At 40.5% G+C, this 17,897-nt stretch overlaps 3 protein-coding genes across 5 annotated transcripts in view; 2 read left to right on the plus strand and 1 right to left on the minus strand.

The window, feature by feature from the left end:
• LOC111444323 (translocase of chloroplast 90, chloroplastic-like) overlaps positions 1-4,390 on the plus strand; it is a 6,610-nt gene extending 2,220 nt beyond the window's left edge. The window contains exons 2-4 of one of the 2 annotated variants that reach the window (XM_023082382.1): positions 218-443; positions 699-839; positions 1,790-4,390. In XM_023082382.1, coding sequence (XP_022938150.1) covers positions 704-839; positions 1,790-4,029 — 2,376 coding nt within the window. In that variant the 5' untranslated portion in view covers positions 218-443; positions 699-703 and the 3' untranslated portion in view covers positions 4,030-4,390. The remainder of the gene's footprint in view (positions 1-217; positions 444-698; positions 840-1,789) is intronic. The other variant, XM_023082381.1, reaches the window with a different exon arrangement.
• Positions 4,377-10,271, minus strand: LOC111444332 (synaptotagmin-5-like). 2 transcript variants are annotated; one of them, XM_023082397.1, is made up of 12 exons: positions 9,831-10,271; positions 9,651-9,701; positions 8,261-8,381; positions 8,056-8,180; positions 7,208-7,309; positions 7,063-7,137; positions 6,913-6,992; positions 6,669-6,819; positions 6,357-6,587; positions 5,326-5,622; positions 5,123-5,236; positions 4,377-4,704 (listed from the first exon to the last, which is right to left on the minus strand). In XM_023082397.1, the coding sequence occupies exons 1-12, from the start codon at positions 10,014-10,016 to the stop codon at positions 4,558-4,560; spliced, it is 1,680 nt and encodes a 559-aa protein (XP_022938165.1). In that variant the 5' UTR covers positions 10,017-10,271; the 3' UTR covers positions 4,377-4,557. The 2 variants fall into 2 exon arrangements, with proteins under 2 accessions (XP_022938165.1, XP_022938164.1); XM_023082396.1 differs by having other exon boundaries at positions 9,807-10,271.
• Positions 10,272-12,131: 1,860 nt separating this feature from the next.
• Positions 12,132-17,386, plus strand: LOC111444324 (putative chloride channel-like protein CLC-g). The gene is made up of 7 exons (XM_023082383.1): positions 12,132-12,464; positions 12,541-12,741; positions 13,870-14,047; positions 14,922-15,184; positions 15,325-15,594; positions 15,678-16,812; positions 16,976-17,386. Exons 1-7 carry the CDS (start codon positions 12,322-12,324, stop codon positions 17,108-17,110), a joined length of 2,325 nt encoding a protein of 774 aa, XP_022938151.1. The 5' UTR covers positions 12,132-12,321; the 3' UTR covers positions 17,111-17,386.
• Positions 17,387-17,897: the final 511 nt, after the last annotated feature.

Consider the following 17,897-nt stretch of genomic DNA (forward strand, 5'->3'; position numbering starts at 1 on the left):
CAAAAAAAAAAAAAAAAAAAAAAAAAATGAAGGAAAGAAGGAAAGAATCCTTGGAGGATATTAGAAAAAAAACACTCTAGCTTGTAAGAATCTAAAAGTTATCATAATTACAAAAAGGGGGGAGCTAAATAGCTACAATTTGAGACCAAGATTCTAATCTCTTCCAATAACTTATCAACCAGCTCTCCTTGATTTCGTTTCTTCCACTGTGTTTTAGCAAAGAATAGTAGCGTCATTGCTAGGAGAAGGAGATACCACATGAAAGTTGCTCTGTATTGTGTTGTCAGTGGTGTTGTGAATGATCTTGCCAGTGATTCAGCAGCCAATTTTCTCTAGAACTACTCTCACAAAAAGAGCATTCAGTAATAACAATAAGAGGATCGAGTAATTTCTGAGAACATGCTTGACGTACAAGAATTTAATCATTATCAAGTTTGGCCTAGGTAAACATCCTTTCAACTTCCAATTCATTCTCAATGTTGTATGACAATCGGGTCTTTCCCTCGTCTGACATCCTTACCCATGTGAACCAAGCCATTTTAAGTAGATAGATTCATAATATTTTTCTTCCCATTTGGTGTACTTATGGGGCATGATCGGTTGATAAATCACATGAACCATGGGTTTTTCAGCTACTGTTACTGTAGCCAATTTGGAAGTTCAAGCATTTTTGTTCATAACTTTTTAATATTTTGCAGGCATAATGAAGGGGGTTAGAGACTGGTTATTTTCTCAATTAGTATCCAAGTCAGTGGTTTCATCTAGACCATTACTGGGGAGTGACAGTTTCTTTGGTGAGGAAAATGTAGAACTCGTGGATGAAGACCAAGATGATGGAGGTACGTGTCTGAATTGATGAATGTTTGTTTTTGTTTTAGATTCAAAATTTTCTGCCTCTGCTGATGGCATGGATTTTAAGAAAATTTATAGCTTGTTTGGATTACTTATCTTCCTCCTTGATGAAGAAATTCAAGAATATTTGGTCTTATGCTATTAAGCCTATCCTTTGGGAATGTGGATTTAGGTTAATTGTTGGTCTTTTCATGCCCTCTTTACCCCTAATTTTGTAACTCACTGTTGCTTGCGTTTTTGCTAATTGGGATTACTTTCTATAGCCCCCTTGGGTTGTTGGGTGGATTGCTGATCCCAACCCCCACCTGTTTTGTGTTCTTTGTTGATTATGAATTCATTTTGTTCTTAGAAAAGTAAAGTATATTATCTCCTTGAGAAAGTATTTATATTTCTTCTTTTTCAATACTTTTCTTCATGTGATTTTTTTCTTCCTGCCTGATTTGGTTATTATTTGTTTCATTAACTCGTTAGTTAATTAACTCTTTATGTTCCTCATCTGTAAAGATTCAAGAAACATATATATCTTCTGGTATTTCTTATTCTTGTACCCCAGGCCTCATTGGAGTCCGAGTTATTGGTGGTGTATTGGCTTCATTGCTATTATTTGTGGCTAGATGTAGGCAGCTACCGAGCATTTTGAACTTTTTTTAATGTCCGAGTTCATGTCTTTCTTTCAAAACCTTAATGTTCTTCTATGTCAACCAATTTGTTCCGATGACTAGTCACGGTTTAGAAATATAATGTTGATGGGGCTATTTGGTCACTGATCAGAGAAAATGGTTTTACAGAAGACTTCTTCTTTACTTTTAAAGCTGCTTAGTATCTCTTGCTTGAGCTACAATCTACTGTACAAGAATGTGAACTTGTTTTATAAAACTTTTCTGTTTTTTTTCTTTTTCGAACTTCTCAAATTATAACAGAATATTATCTTCTGTAGTTGTACAAGCAACCACTATTGTAACACCCAGTGCCCCTCATACATCAGACTCTGGTGAGAATTTGGAGAACCAAGATGATTTGTTACTGGAACAGGTTCCTAGTGGAAGTTCACCCCAATCTCAACATAGCTCTAACAGGGGAAAGATGGATGTGTTGACAAAGCTTGAGGACCTCCAAGTTCAGTTCTTTCGACTTCTACAGAGAATCGGCCAGACACAAAACAATTTGTTAGTGGAAAAGGTTCTGTACCGAATACATTTAGCCACTTTGATACAAGTAGGGGAATCAGATCTCATAAAAGTAAACCTTGGAAGGGGTAAAGCCAGCGCTAAAGCAGCTGAACAAGAAGCAGCTGGGATACCAGAATCAAACTTCACATTTAGAATACTTGTACTGGGAAAAACCGGAGTTGGAAAGAGTGCTACAATAAACTCCCTCTTTGATCAAGCAAAAACTGACACTGATGCATTTCAACCAGCAACTGGTCGTATTCAGGAGATTGTGGGAACAATCAATGGGATTAAAGTATCCATCATTGATACCCCTGGTTTTTCACAATGTTCCTCAGGAAATATGAAGAGAAATAAGAAAATTATGGTTTCTGTGAAGAGATACATAAGAAAATCACCACCAGATATTGTTTTGTACTTTGAGCGCCTTGACGTCATAAATAAGAATCATGCTGATTACCTTCTGATGAAGCAAATAAGTGAGGTCTTTGGTTCTGCAATTTGGTTCAACACCATCCTGGTCTTGACTCATTGTTCCTCGGCTCTTCCAGAAGGACCTGATGGATATCCCGTCTCCTTTGAATCATATGTGGCCCATTCCTCAGAGATTTTGCAGCAAAATATTCACCAGGCATTGTCTGACCCTAGACTTGAAAATCCCGTCCTTTTGGTTGAAAACCATCCTCACTGTAAGAAAAATATTATGGGGGAAAAAGTCCTTCCAAATGGACAGGTCTGGAGATCACATTTCTTGTTGTTGTGCATTTGTACCAAAGTTTTGGGCAGCATTAATGCCCTTCTGAAATTTCAAAATTGCATTGAGCTAGGGCCATTGGCTAATACCCGGCTGCCTTCACTTCCCCACTTACTCTCATCTATTTTACGGCCCCGAGGTATGTCAAGTCCATCAGGTGTGGACTATGACATTGAAGCTATTCTACTCAGTGACAATGAAGAAGATGAGTATGATGATCTACCTTCGATTCGCATTTTAACGAAATCCCAATTTGAGAAATTGTCGAACTCACAGAAAAAGGAATACTTAGATGAGCTGGATTACAGGGAGACTCTATATTTAAAGAAACAGTTGAGAGAAGAGTATCGAAGGAGGAAGGAGGTCAAACTTTTAAATGATAGAGATTTGGTAGACAATGATAATAATGGTGATTTGCAGGCAATGCCGGAAGCAGAGGCTGTTCTTCTCCCAGATATGGCCGTTCCACCCAGTTTTGACTCAGATTGTTTTGTTCACAGATATCGTTGCATTGCAGTAGACGATCAGTGGATTGTGAGACCTGTTCTTGACCCACAAGGATGGGATCATGACGTTGGCTTTGATGGGATAAATTTGGAAACAGCCATGGAGATGAACAAAAATGTTTTTACCTCAGTCACTGGACAGGTGAGCAAGGATAAACAGGTATTCAACATTCAATCTGAGTGTGCTGCTTCTTACATAGATTCACGGGGATCATCTTACACTTTAGGTCTAGATGTTCAATCTGCTGGTACGGATAGGATGTACACTGTTCATAGCAATGCTAAACTGGGTAGCATTAAGCACAACGTTCCTGGAATTGGAGTTTCTTTGACATCTATCAAGAGAAATTGCTATTATGGGGCCAAGCTTGAAGATACCATATCTGTAGGCAAGAGAGTAAAGTTTGTAGTCAGTGGTGGTCGTATTGAAGGAGCGGGACAAATGGTGTACGGTGGGAGCATAGAAGCTACTTTAAGGGGTAGAGACTACCCTGTCAGGAATGACCATCTCAGTCTAACAATGACAGTCCTCTCTTTCGATAAGGAAACGATCCTGGGTGGGAACGTGGAGTCTGAGTTTCGGCTAAGCCGAAGCATGAGAGTGTCAGTTAATGCCAACTTAAATACACGTAAAATGGGTCAGATCTGCATAAAAGCTAGTAGCTGTGAGCATTTGCAGATTGCTTTGATTTCAGCTTATACAGTCTTGAGAGCCCTTCTGTGTAGAAAGGAAATCGAAACATTGTAGTTTCCGATGATCTATGCCATTCTGAACTCAAAGCTGAGACTTGTCTGCAATTTTGAACTGAAATCGGTTGTTTTAAGTTCCAAGAGAACCAATATGAGATGTTTTAAAAGGCTACACATGATGAATTTTCCTTCTGTCTGTACGCTTTTCCAGAGAAGTACATTGCTAATTGCAAGCAGACAGGTTTTATTGTCGATATTGGCCAAGAGGTTTGAATACTTGGGGAAGAGTTGAGTTGATAATTGTACAGCGATAGATAAGGTTAGTTTTTATTCTTAAACTTCCTGAATAATCTACAATTTTTGTATTTATTGAACTCAGTTCCTATTAGCTATATTGAAACTTGAATCTGAATCTTATTTTATTTTTTAGGCTCAATGACATATAGGGTGAGAATTTCTATTTTTGACCTCAAAAATAGAATGTATATTTCTTATACAAGACGTGAGACTCATTGTTCAACTGATCTGCTCTGAGAAGTAGGTATTGTACATCCTCAACTTACTGGTTTACAGTTCTGGGAATTGCTTAGGAATCACGGTAGATAGGCTGTGGCATCCATTTGAGGTGTAGATTTAACCGCCCTGACTTGGCTCCATCAAGTTCAAACGATTCCTTGTATTCCCCTTCTAATATTACTCTTGTAAGTGTCAAAATGCATCTGCCCATATAATCCTAAATGATCCAAGAAATCAATGTTAGTGAAGGGGAAGTTGCAACAGGTTCTAGTTGTATAATCTTTAGTGATTGTTGCAATGGTTAGACTGAGATCACTACAACCTGAAGTAGAGGTGCTAAAACAAGTTAAAAGATTAAGACATGCTAAATATAATGGTCCTAGCCCACCGCTAGCAGATATTGTCCTTTGTGGGCTTTCCCTTTCGGGCTTCCCCTCTCAAGGTTTTTAAAACGCGTCTGCTAGGAAAAGGTTTCCACACCCTTATAAAGGGTGTTTCGTTCTCCTCCCAACCAATGTGGGGTCTAATACTAAAAGATTCTGTATATGTATATGTTCTGTGAAGCCAGTCACAACTATATTTTAGCTCGAAATGAGACGAAAAAGATGGACAGTTTTAATAAAACGGTGCCTCACCTTTCCGAAAGTGTCGTGATCCCAAACTTCAGCTATAAGCATGTCATGTAGTCCGTCTTCAACAACAAAGTCAAAAGTCTGATTCCATATGGGATTTAAGCTCTCATTCACAACCTGAAATATGAAACTATAGATCACAGAGGGAGAAGGAAATGGCAAACAGGGATAGTTTTGGATCATAATTTCGGGTATCGGAGTTTTACCCTTGTTTTGTTCTTCATTTCTGATTTTTTCATGGTGAATACAACATATGGGTCAGACTTTCCTACAAGATCTGTTGCAGGCAAGTCTTCTGCAGATATCACAGTCACGGAAAGTACTCCTCTAATAATAACCCCTTTCCTCTTCGGTGTGACAGCTTGTCCGTTTTCGGTAGCTTCCGTTCCATTTGCCTGACTCTTGAGGACACTCTCTAAGGAAGTCATTGGAAAATCAGAGGCAAATGGATTTGTAAAGCCACTTTCCATACCGAAAGGACAGTATTGAAGCTCCAAGTGCACCTAATGAACACATTTAACAGAAAGACACAAAAAAAATGCACCATCATATATAGGAAGTCTCTTCTTAGCAGAACATCAAGAATGTTGAATGTGGATCGTACGAGAAAGATTTAGTATAACGAGGATGAGCATGGACTCGCTTAAAAAGAAAAGACAATAGACACTGTTCATACATATTGTAACGGTCCAAGCCCACCACTAGCAGATATTGTTCTCTTTGGGCTTTCCTTTTCAGGCTTTCCCTTAAGGTTTTTAAAATGCGTATGATAGGAAGAGGTTTTCACGCCCTTATAAAGTATGTTTTGCTCTCCTCCCCAACCAATGTGAGATCTCACAATCCACCCCCCTTCGATGCCCAGTGTCCTCGCTGGCACTTGTTCCCTTCTCCAATCGATGTGGGACCCCCAATTCACTCCCTCCCCTTTGAGGTCCAACGTCAAGACACACCGCCTCGTGTCCACCCCCTTCGGGGCTTAGCCTCCTCGTTGGCACATCGCCCGATGTCTGGTTCTGATACCATTCGTAACGGCCCAAGCCTACCGCTAACAAATATTGTCCTCTTTGGGCTTTTCCTTTTGGGCTTCCCCTCAAGGTTTGTAAAACGTGTCTGCTAGGGAGAGGTTTCTACACCCTTATAAATAATGTTTCATTCTCTTCCCCAACCGATGTGGGGTCTCACACATATAAATGGTATTGACACCAATAAGCAAAATGTTCATTAAAGGTGTTGTTACCTGCCCCCTGTTTTTATTATCTCTATGAACTTCCAGATCTTTAACCAGTTTCAACCACACATCCTTCACTTTACCCGGTTGAAGCTCGCTTAATCGTATCTGAGCACATCCTATAAGCTCAGAAGCCTGAAGTCCTTCATCGTCATAAACCTTCACGACCAAATGTTGTGTCGATTCATCTTCAACAACAAACTCAAAGTGCTCATTCCAAATTGGATTCAAATCATTGTTCTACAAAAGAAACAATCAAAATTCATAGTATATCCAAAAGGCGAAAGAGAGAACAAAGTTAAGAGAAGTAAGATAACTCACAATTATTTTGCTGGTCTTCATTCGGTCACGTAGATGCCGAATGTATAACACGGCATATGGATCGGACTTTCCAATCAGATCCTTATTCGTTAACTCTTTTGCCTGCACAAGTTTCACCTCTAATATCCCAACAGGCTTCAATTCCAGGTCACTGAAACAATTAAAGTTGACCATCAAGCTCGTAAGTGTAGTGAGCAAAGGCCACAAGACAACCTTGTGGCTCGTTCAGTTCCCATACTCATACCTGTAATCTCCAGGCAAGATAGGGATAACTTTTCTAACAGGCCATGTAATAGAATCTTCTACAGCATCTCGAATTGTTCCCTGTGTTCATATATAAGCTCTATAGTTATAACAGTGATTCAGTGAATATAATGACAATTAATGATCACACCTCTAGTGCACTGTAAAGCCCAGGTATTGCTGAGATGTCCCCTCCAATAACTTTGAGTGTAAAGTCCAGCTTTTTCTGTTAAGATATTAGGTTTTGTCAATAAGGAAGTTTCCCTTTTGAGTATGAGTGGGAGTTTACGGGATACCTTTTGCCGTAAAGAAAAACAAACTGCACCAAAGCATGGGAATTCGTCAACCATAGGCTTGAATATCAACCTGAAAACGCCTGTGAATCCAATGCTTTTTACCTGAACAATGTAGTGCACGATGGAGATCAATGAGCTTTTGTAACCGCCTAAGCCTAAGCCTACCGCTAGCTGATAAAAGGTGTCTACTAGGGAGAGGTTTCCACACCCTTATAATGAATGCTTCATTCTCCTCTCCAACCGATATAGGATCTCACAATCCATCCCCCTTCGAGGCCCAGCATTCTCGCTGGCACTCGTTCCCTTCTCTAATCAATGTGGGACCTCCCAATCCACCCCCCTTCAAGTCCCAGTGTCCTTGCTGGCACATCGCCTGGTGTTTGGCTCTGATACCATTTGTAACATACCAAGCCCACCGCGAGTAGATACTATCCTCTTTGGACTTTTCCTTTCGAGTTTTCCCTCAAGACTTTAAAACGCGTCCACTAAAGAGAGGTTTTCACACTTTTATAAAGAATGTTTTGTTCCTCTCTCCAACCGATGTGGGATCCAACAGCTTTCCTGTCACAATCTTGCATATGTAAAAGTACTTACTTTGAAATACGAACTTTAAAGATCATCTAATTCTTGAACCATTAATTTTTTCAGAAGAGGTCATCCATTGCTTAGTCGACCAAAAAGAAGCTCTCAAGTTCGATTTATTACGTGAGTTATACATATACAGAAACAAGATCTAGTATGATTAACTATGACGTACTTTCCCGAACGGACCTAACCAAATTTTTTGCAAAGGGTGAGAGAACGAGTCACTTCGACGATAATGGAAGTTGAAGTCTATCAGTTCATACCTGCACGGGTAGTGCAACGCCTAGTCTAGTCTTTATATCAAGTATTATACTTTGATTGCCATCCCATTGCATTTCCAACTCCATAGTGATACCATCAGTTCCCCCATCTTCAATTATAGAAATTCCTGTCAAGTAGAATAGGACAGTTAGAACTTCAGATAATGTTTACAGACTACAAACTCATCAATCTCCATCTTGAACAAACCTGTGAATTGAGGAGCCACAGTGCCAAGAGTGAACCTGGAAAACTTGAGTGATGACAGTATGATAGGTCTGTATTGTTCAAGAACAGGCTCTACTGAAGATCTTATCAGATCAGAAGCTGCCTGTCACACGAAATCAACCAAACAAGTAAGAGATAACTGTATCAGCCCAAGCCGACTACTAGTAGATATTATCTGTTTTGGCCCATTATGTATAACCGTCAACCTCACAGTTTTAAAATGTGTCTATTAGGGAGAGGTTTCTACACTCTTATAAAAAATATGCTTTGTTCCCCTCTCCAAGCAATATATGATTTCAGAATCCACCCTCTTTGGAAGGCAACGTCCTCGCTGCCACACCATTCGGTGTCTGACTCTCCTACCTTTGTAACAGTCCAAGCTCACTGCTAGTAGATATTATCTGGTTTGGCCTGTTACGTATCGCTGTCAGCCTCACGGTTTTAAAATGCATCTACTAGGAAGAAGTTTCTACATTCTTATAAAAAATGCTATGTTTCCCTCTCCAACCGATGTGAAATCTCACAATCTCGCTGGCTCACCACCCAGTGTTTAGCTCTGATACCATTTGTAACCGTCCAAGCCCACCACTAATAGATATTGTCCGTTTTGACCCGTTACGTATTGCCATCAGCCTCATGATTTTAAAATGCGTCTACTAAGTTTCTACACTCTTATAAAAAATGTTTTGTTCCCTTCTCCGACCGATGTAGGATCTTGCAATCTCACAAGCACACTGTCCAGTGTCTGGCTCTGATACCATTGGTAACAATCCAAGCCCATTGCCTAAGCCCACTACTAGTATATATTGTCTACATTGGCCCGTTACGTATTGTCGTCAGCCTCACGGTTTCAAAACGCGTCTATTAGGAATATGTCTCTACACTCTTATAAAAACCCCCTCCAACCGATGTGAGATCTTAGAATCTCGCAGGCACACCGCCCAGTGTCTAGCTCTGATACCATTTGTAACAGTCCAAACCCACTGCCCAAGCCCACTGTTAGTAGATATTGTCGTCAGCCTCACGGTGTTAAAAAAACGCGTATACTAGGGAGATGTTTCTACGCCCTTATAAAGAATGTTTTGTTCCCCTCTCCAACCTATGTGGGATCTCACAATCTCGCTAACACACCGCCCGGTGTCTGACTCTGATACCATTTGTAACAGCCCAAGCCCACCACTAATGGATATTGTCTGCTTTGGCCTGTTACGTATCGCCGTTGACCTCACGATTTTAAAATGCGTCTACCAGGAGAGGTTTCCACACCTTTACAAAGAATGCTTCGTCCGCTCTCCAACCGACGTGGGATCTCACGTCAACACACCAAGAACAGACAATTATAAGTAAAACCCGACAAAAACAAACAGTCTACCTCATTAACATATGGCCAAATCTTGGTAAGATGCTGATTGAGCCAAGCCAGCTGCAAAAATGGGGAAACAGAACCAATGTTAATCCACCATGAACATGAAAACTAAATAACTTCATACACAAGTGAAACACAAGGAAAAGTGAGAAGAAAACTCAACTTTTGGCTCTGAGAAAAGACGACCCAAGAGGGATAATACTGAGGAGGCAAGATCTTTTTCGAATCATCCACTGTCATTCTAGCAAAAGCAGCGATTGTAGCAGCAAGATCAGCCCGTCGCTTCGACCGGACATTCTCGGACTTCACGAAGCTGACGATGAGACCTAACCCGACAAACACACCGAGCACAAGACCTAGCACAAACGCCATTAGAGCTCCTTTTTGCGAGCTTCAGTGGATTTAGGAACAAAAACCCATAAAAGAACACATTGAATACAGATGGAAAGAGAGAATTGAAGAGGTGGGAAGAACAGTGAGTGGATGTTTGCGCTGTAATTGACGTGTCGTCGATGAACTCGAGCTGAAAATGGACGGATGAGTTGCTAATCAGTGTACTTTTTTGTGAATGTCGCTATTCCGGATGAGTTGCCGACACGACAACGTCGGGCTTGGATCTTCCTGTCTCAAATGGTTGGCCTTTATTAATAAGAACACAACAAATATCAATGAATTTTAAAAGGGTATGAAAGAAATGAAATAAAAAGTGCTTGCTTTTTGAGATAGTGACCTGAAGAGAAATAAATTATGATATATGACTGCCCATCATAGAATTGGTGATAAATGTGTAGTGTCGGAGGTAAGAGTTTAGCGAGTGATATTCATTTAACCCGGTTGCACTCGGGGGACTCGCCTCTAAATGGGTAGAGGTTATATTTTCCATCTTCATCCCCACCCAATTCTTCGACCCGTCCCGTCTTCTGCCCACTTCAAATAGAGATTTCTTACCTTTCATATTTTTGTCTTCTAAGTTTCAATTGGTTTAATGTCTTGCTTTGATTCGTTTGATTTGTGTAATAAAAAATGTTTTTGACATTTGGATTACTTTTCTTTTGTGCTAATTCGCCTCATATATTGTGATATCTTGCATTGGTTGGGAGGAGAACGAAACACCATTTATAAGGGTGTGGAAACCTTCTTCTAGCAGACGTGTTTTAAAGCTTTGAGGGGAAGCCCGAAAGGGAAAACTCAAAGAGAACAGTATCTGTTAGCGGTGGACCTAGGCCGTTACATATGGTATCAGAGTAGACACCGGACTATGTGCTAGCGAGGAGGTTGTTCCCCGAAGGAGGGTAGACACGAGGCGGTGTGCCAGTAAGGACGTTGGGCCCCAAAGGGGATGGATTTGGTGAGGGTCACACATCGATTGGAAAAAGGACGTTGGGCCCTGAAGGGGGTGGATTGTGATATCCCACATTGGTTGGGGAGGAGAACGAAACACCCTTTATAAGGGTGCGGAAACCTTCCCCTAGCAAACGTGTTTTGAAGTCTTGAGGGGAAGTCCGGAAAGGAAAGCCCAAATAAGACAATATCTACTGGCCGTGGACCTGGGCTATTACATATATAAACTTCTCGAGTTACTAATATTGACATGAAATAGGATCGAAAAGGATTTCATCAATCTCGTTAAATGAAAGAGACGTGAAGGTTGGATTGACTACTTTTTGAATGGAGAGTAGGCATTAAATACATAGGCCTATGTTAGGGATATACAATGTAGTAGGCCACTCTAGGAAAGTTGGTCACAATCAACATAATGCAATACCCACCATCTTGAGTTTGGTACTCACTTAACCTAAAATTCAAATCATTTCATTTATTTACAAATATTCTAATCATCCTCATTTTTTTTTCATACAAAATTCATATGTTCAAATATATTATAATTCGATTTTTTTTTATAAAAAAAATAATTATAAATAATTAAACCAATCAAAATTTTCTTGATACAAGAAAATATATATTATATTCATGAAAGGATAAATTTTAATTTGAAAAAAACAAAAGAAAAAAAAAAGTAGAATTTTGGAAAAGTTTAATTTAAAAGTCGGTATCTATTCGATGTCTAGATAAATAAATAAATAATTTCTTTTATTGGGTTGGTAGATAATTATTTTTCAAACGTACTTTTGTATTGAATCTATTCTCGCACAATATTTGATCATACCACGTATCAACTAGTTTGAGTGATTATGTAAAACTCATCCAATAATACATTTTGCTCGATCACTCCTATTTGTAATTATAGTCTAAATCGACAATTTATACTGTAATTACCACTATTTTTATTCATTATCTAACAATTTGTTGACAACCCTGATTAATAATCGACCTGATTAATAATAATCGAGCTTAGTGATTATTCAATTTAAATGAATGGGTAAAAATTTATAACTTCCAAATCGAAGAATACTGAAAGAAGTTCCAAATTTGTAATGAACAAGACTTGGGATTTTTGGAAGTTCCAAATTTATTTTTGTCTTTCTCTTATTTAAAACTTAGTAAATGGTCAGTTTTCATTCTTTCTTCTTGGAAATGAAAGACAAGAGAGAGGCGAGTAAAGAGTGCTTGGGCCAAATTAATCCAATAGAATCGATACGGTAAGGCTTCATCCAGTCAACCAATTGGATACCCATTTCGTTTAAAATCACAATTCTGTGTCAGAGGAAGTTCGTCGATGGATGCCGCCAACCCCAGCAATGGCGATGAGGAATCCATTATCACTCCCTTGCTTGCTCCTCAGAAATCGCTTGTCAATTCTTCCTCACAGGTCGCCCTTGTTGGCGCTAATATCTGCCCCATTGAAAGCCTTGATTACGAGTGAGTTCAGTTCTTTGTTCGTCTGGGGTTTTGATTTTCGGTTCTGTTTTGATTCATTGTGTCTCGTGTTTTACAGGATTTTTGATAATGATTTCTTCATGCAAGATTGGAGGAGTCGTGAGGATTTTCAGATATTTCAATACTTGGTTATTAAATGGTTGTCTTGTTTCTTGATCGGTCTGATTATGGGTCTTGTTGGGTTCTTCAACAATCTGGCGGTGGAGAATATTGCAGGGAAGAAGTTTGTTGTTACTTCGAATATGATGCTTGAGGGCAGGTACTGATTTCGTTCATGTTCTTCTGTGCTTCTGTTGATTGAAATCTTTGCGATCTTTGCAATCTGTTCTGTTTGTTTTGGTGGAAATGGGTTTGTAGAATTATGATTGATGTACTGATTTCATTGAGTTCGGAAAGAAAAACTACGAGATCTCACGTTGGTTGGAGAGGGGAACGAAGCATTCCTTATAAGGGTGTGGAAACCTCTCCCTAGTAGATGTGTTCTAAAATCACGAGGCTGCGATATGTAACGACCTAAAGAGGACAATATCTGATAGTGGTGGGTTTGAGTTGTTACAAATGGTATTAGAGCTAGACACCGAGTGGTGTGCCAGCGAGGAAGCTGGGCTACCAAGGGGGGTGGATTGTGAGATCTCACGTTGGTTGGAGAGGGGATCGAAGCATTTCTTATAAGGGTGTGGAAACCTTTTCCTAGCAGATGCGTTTTAAGACATTGAGGCTGATGACGATATGTAACGGGCCAAAGCGGACAATATCTGCTAGCGGTGGGCTTGGGCTGTTACAATTGGTATTAGAGTCAGACACTAGCGAGGACGTTGGCCCCCAAGAGAGGTGGATTGTGAGATCCCATATTGGTTGGAGAGAGGGACAAAGCATTCCTTATAAGGGTGTGAAAACCTCTCCCTAGCATATGTGTTTTAAAACCGTGAGGCTGACGGCGATATGTAACGGGCCAAGACGGACAATATCTGCTAGCAAATAGTATTAGAGCCGGACACTGAGCGGTGTGCCAGTGAGGACGTTGAGCCTCCAAGGGGGATGGATTGTAAGATCCCACATTGGTCGGAGAGGGGAATGAAGAATTCCTTATAAGGGTGTGGAAATCTCTCACTAACATATGCGTTCTAAAATTGTGAGGCTGGCGGTGATACGTAACGGGCCAAAACGGATGTTATCTACTAGCAGTGGGCTTGGGCTGTTACAAATGGTATTAGAGTCATATACTGGGAGGTGTGTCAGCGAGGACGCTGGGCTCTTAAGGAGGGTGGATTGTGAGATCCCACGGTTGGAGAGGGAACCTCTCTCTAGCATACGCGTTTTAAAAATGTGAGGCTAACAACGATCCATTTTCCAAGATATTTTGATGGAAGTCTGAAAGTTCTTTCAGGTATTGGATGGCTTTTCTTGTTTTCTCTGTTTCAAATCTACTTCTCACCCTATTCGCATCTGTCATTACGGCATTGATCTGCCCCCTAGCAGCCGGCTCAGGTATACCAGAAGTAAAGGCTTATCTGAATGGTGTGGACGCCCCCGGAATATTATCGCCCAGGACATTGTTAGTGAAGGTAAAACAGTTCTTTGAACGTTTATAGTTGTGTTTCAGATATCTATAACCTCGGTTTCTTACTGTCATCATAGAAATATAGATAGGGTCGACGACGGAACGAACAACCTGTTTGTTTTTAGATCGGATTATGCTTTGAGGTGTAGCGCCTGGTTAAGACAAACCGAGTGTTCCTTCCGTTATTGTACTTTTTAGTTGTAGGGTTGCTCCTTTGTTTGAAGCGTGTAGTAACGTCGGATGCCCCTTTTCATTTCCATCAAGTAAGATTACACATTTGGTTGATATGAATTCGTGATTTTGTTGCTGTTTTAGAATACATCGTCATTTAGTAACGTTTGAAGTTACTCTTAGTGCCCCTTTAACAAAGAGTCGAGTAATTTAGGATGGTTTCTCTTTTGCAAAATTTTTTGGAATAGAGTCGAGTAATAGGTAGTTACATGTCTGGGTTTAGAGCATTTTGTTGTGACTGGTTGGAGAAAGGAACGAAGCATTCTTTGTAAGAGTGTGGAAACCTCTCCCTAGAAAACACATTTTAAAAACTTTGAGGAGAAGCCTAAAAGGAAAAGCCTAAAGAGGACAATATCTGCTAACGGTGGGTTTGGACGGTTACATTTGGTATCAGAACCAGACACTAGCCAGTGAGGACGCTGGGCCCCCAAGGGGGGTGGATTGTGAGATCCCATATCGGTTGGAGAAGGGAACGAAACATTACTTGTAAGGGTGTTGAAACTGCTCTATAGCAGACATGTTTTAAAACTGTGAGGCTAACGGCGATACGTAACGGGCCAAAGCGGACAATATCTGCTAGCTATGGGTTTGGGTTGTTACGTCCTTCCTCTTGAAGCCAGAGTCTCATGAATATGGTTTGATTGCAGATTATTGGCAGCATTGCTATCGTGTCGTCATCTATGGTCGTTGGAAAAGCTGGGCCTATGGTTCATACAGGGGCATGTGTTGCATCCTTGGTAGGTCAGGGGTGTTTCAAAGTATTTGGTTTAACTTGGAGATGGCTATACCATCTCAAGAAGGATCGAGATAGGCGGGATCTTGTAACATGTGGTGCTGCTGCTGGAATCGCTGCTGCTTTTCGTGCTCCCGTTGGGGGCGTGTTGTTTGCTTTTGAAGAGATGGCATCATGGTATGTTTAATAACTCGGTATGTAGTCTGTTTTCGAGTCATTATCTGATTCGAACTGCGTTCGTTCGGAATCTTAGGAGCTGTGAATGCTGTGTTAGCATATTTGAACGAACGACCTTCTCACATTGACTATCGTCACAGGTGGAGAAGCGCCCTTCTGTGGCGAGCATTTTTCACGACGGCTATCGTTGCTGTCGTATTACGCTCACTGATCGATGTTTGTCTGAATGGATTATGTGGATTGTTTGGTAAAGGGGGACTCATAATATTTGATACCTACTCAGACTTCCCCTCATATCACCTCAAAGATCTACCTCCTGTGCTTGCCCTTGCTTTCATTGGAGGCATTCTTGGAAGCTTTTATAATTTTCTTCTAACCAAAGTTCTTCGCGTTTACAATCTCATACACGAGTAAGTTCTTACTTTATTGTTCGTAAATGCTACGAAGCTTTTCGAGTTTCGATTCTCATTGTGCTCCCTTTGTTTCTCTCCAGGAAAGGCATTGTTTACAAAGTTTTACTGGCTTGCTCTGTCTCGATTTTCACGTCATGTCTTCTTTTCGGATTACCGTGGTTCGCATCGTGCCAACCTTGCCCATCAAGTGCTCGAGAAATCTGTCCTACGATAGGTCGATCGGGTAACTTCAAGAAGTTTCAGTGTTCTTATGGTCACTACAATGATCTTGCAAGTCTTATATTTAACACCAATGATGATGCCATAAAGAACCTCTTTAGCAAAGGCACAGACTCTGAGTTTCAATTCTTATCGATGCTCACATTTTTCGTTACATGTTTTTCGTTGAGCGTTCTTAGTTACGGTACGGTTGCTCCGGTTGGCCTGTTTGTTCCTGTTATTGTGACAGGAGCTTCTTATGGTCGTTTCGTTGGAATGGTTGTCGGTCCATACACAAACCTTAGCCATGGCTTCTTTGCCATATTGGGTGCTGCTTCGTTTCTCGGGGGGTCGATGAGGACGACCGTTTCTTTATGTGTTATTATGCTCGAATTGACCAATAATTTGTTGTTGCTGCCTTTAGTAATGTTGGTTCTCCTTATTTCCAAGACTGTGGCTGATGCTTTCAACTGTAATATTTACAACCAGATCATGAAAGCCAAGGGGTTCCCTTACCTAGAATGCCATGTTGAGCCATACATGAGGCAGCTGACTGTTGCCAGTGTGTTAACAAGTCCACTTCAATTATTCCGTGGCATCGAGAAGGTTCGTAACGTAGTAAACGTTCTCAAATGGACGAGCCATCACGGATTTCCCATCATCGATGAGCCTCCTTTCTCGGAATTCCCTGTTTTATATGGTCTAATTCTCAGAGCTCATCTCATCGTGTTGTTAAAGAAGAAAGCTTTCTTGTCGGTTCCAACACTAGGATTAGAAAGACAGGATGCCTTAAAGCTATTATCAGCTGATGATTTTGCAATGATGGGTTCGGGCGATGTCGATCGGATTGAAGATATTCAGTTGACTGATGAAGAGATGGAGATGTTCATCGATCTACATCCATTCGCTAATACCTCGCCTTGTACTGTCTTGGAGACGATGTCGTTAGCAAAGGCTTTCGCAATTTTTCGAGAAACTGGTTTAAGACACATGCTAGTGATACCTAAGGTCCCCGGGGTGAGTAACTTTCACGTATCTTGAGTCTCGTAATTTCTTTGCACCTAAGGAACAACACGAAGTAGAATTGGATGTCGTCGACACGAGTTTCATAAGTTTTTATTCACTGTTCTTAAAGTTTTGAGTTTTAGAACGTTTGGCTAACGTGTTCGCCTTATTGCAGAGATCGCCCGTGGTCGGTATATTGACTCGGCACGACTTCATGCCAGATTACATTTTGAGTTTGCATCCATTGCTAGAGAAGAGCAGATGGAAAAGGTTAAGAATCAAATTTCATCTGAAGAAAAAATTCTTCTAGTGGATCACCAAACATCTAGAAAGGGCAAGTGTTCAACAATCACTACACAGGAACTGTTAGAACATCACATTATAAAAACTTTAGTAAAAATTGTTTACCTTAGCGGGGCAGCTATCGTGCGACACTTTCTAACCTAGCGAATAGGTGGTGTACGAAAAATGGTTTGTATAGATGATTTTGATGTAGTCTTAATCTTCGATTCATGTTTTGAGAGAAAATATTCTTATAAAACGTGATTGAGAAAGCATTGTAAATGTCAATTGCATCGAAAATATGTAGACAAGAGAGTTTACAATAGTGGGTCGAAGAGGTTTTATGACTACTTGGCCTCCTTATAGTACATTTTGAGGCATTTCATGTCGGTCATAAGCCCTAAACAAGCATGATGGTGATACCACACACTTCGTTGTTTTCTTATAGTATATTTTGAGGCATTTTATGTTGACCAGAAGCCCTAAACAATTATGATCGTGACACCACACACTTCGTACTTAGCCTCCCTAAACAAGCATGACAGTGATACCACACACTTCGTACTTGGCCTCCCTATTACACTCTGAGGCATTTTATGTCAGCTACAAGTCCTAAACAAGCATGATCGTGACACCACGCTTCGTACTTGACCTCTCTAATAGTACATTTTGAGACATTTTATGTCAATCGCAAGTCCTAAACAAGCATGATCGTGATATCCTAAAGTCGCTACCATCTTCGAGAGTTAGAATTTGAGACGGTTTTACCATCCCTAAAGTCGCTACCATCTTCGAGAGTTAGAATTTGAGACGGT

The sequence above is a fragment of the Cucurbita moschata genome, unplaced genomic scaffold (assembly GCF_002738365.1).
Source record: "Cucurbita moschata cultivar Rifu unplaced genomic scaffold, Cmos_1.0 Cmo_Scf00006, whole genome shotgun sequence".
NCBI classification, from domain to species: Eukaryota; Viridiplantae; Streptophyta; class Magnoliopsida; order Cucurbitales; family Cucurbitaceae; genus Cucurbita; species Cucurbita moschata.

Excerpts from the sequence above, each read along its gene's own strand:
- LOC111444332 (XM_023082396.1), bottom strand. The coding sequence starts at position 10,016 with ATGGCGTTTGTGCTAGGTCTTGTGCTCGGTGTGTTTGTCGGGTTAGGT. Across the intron at positions 8,382-9,650 it reads TTTGGCCATATGTTAATGAG|GCAGCTTCTGATCTGATAAG; the intron begins GTAGACTGTTTG and ends TTCGTGTGACAG. Across the intron at positions 7,138-7,207 it reads GTTTTTCTTTACGGCAAAAG|AAAAAGCTGGACTTTACACT; the intron begins GTATCCCGTAAA and ends ATATCTTAACAG.
- LOC111444324 (XM_023082383.1), top strand. The coding sequence starts at position 12,322 with ATGGATGCCGCCAACCCCAGCAATGGCGATGAGGAATCCATTATCACT. Across the intron at positions 12,742-13,869 it reads AATATGATGCTTGAGGGCAG|GTATTGGATGGCTTTTCTTG; the intron begins GTACTGATTTCG and ends AAGTTCTTTCAG. Across the intron at positions 15,185-15,324 it reads TTTGAAGAGATGGCATCATG|GTGGAGAAGCGCCCTTCTGT; the intron begins GTATGTTTAATA and ends CTATCGTCACAG.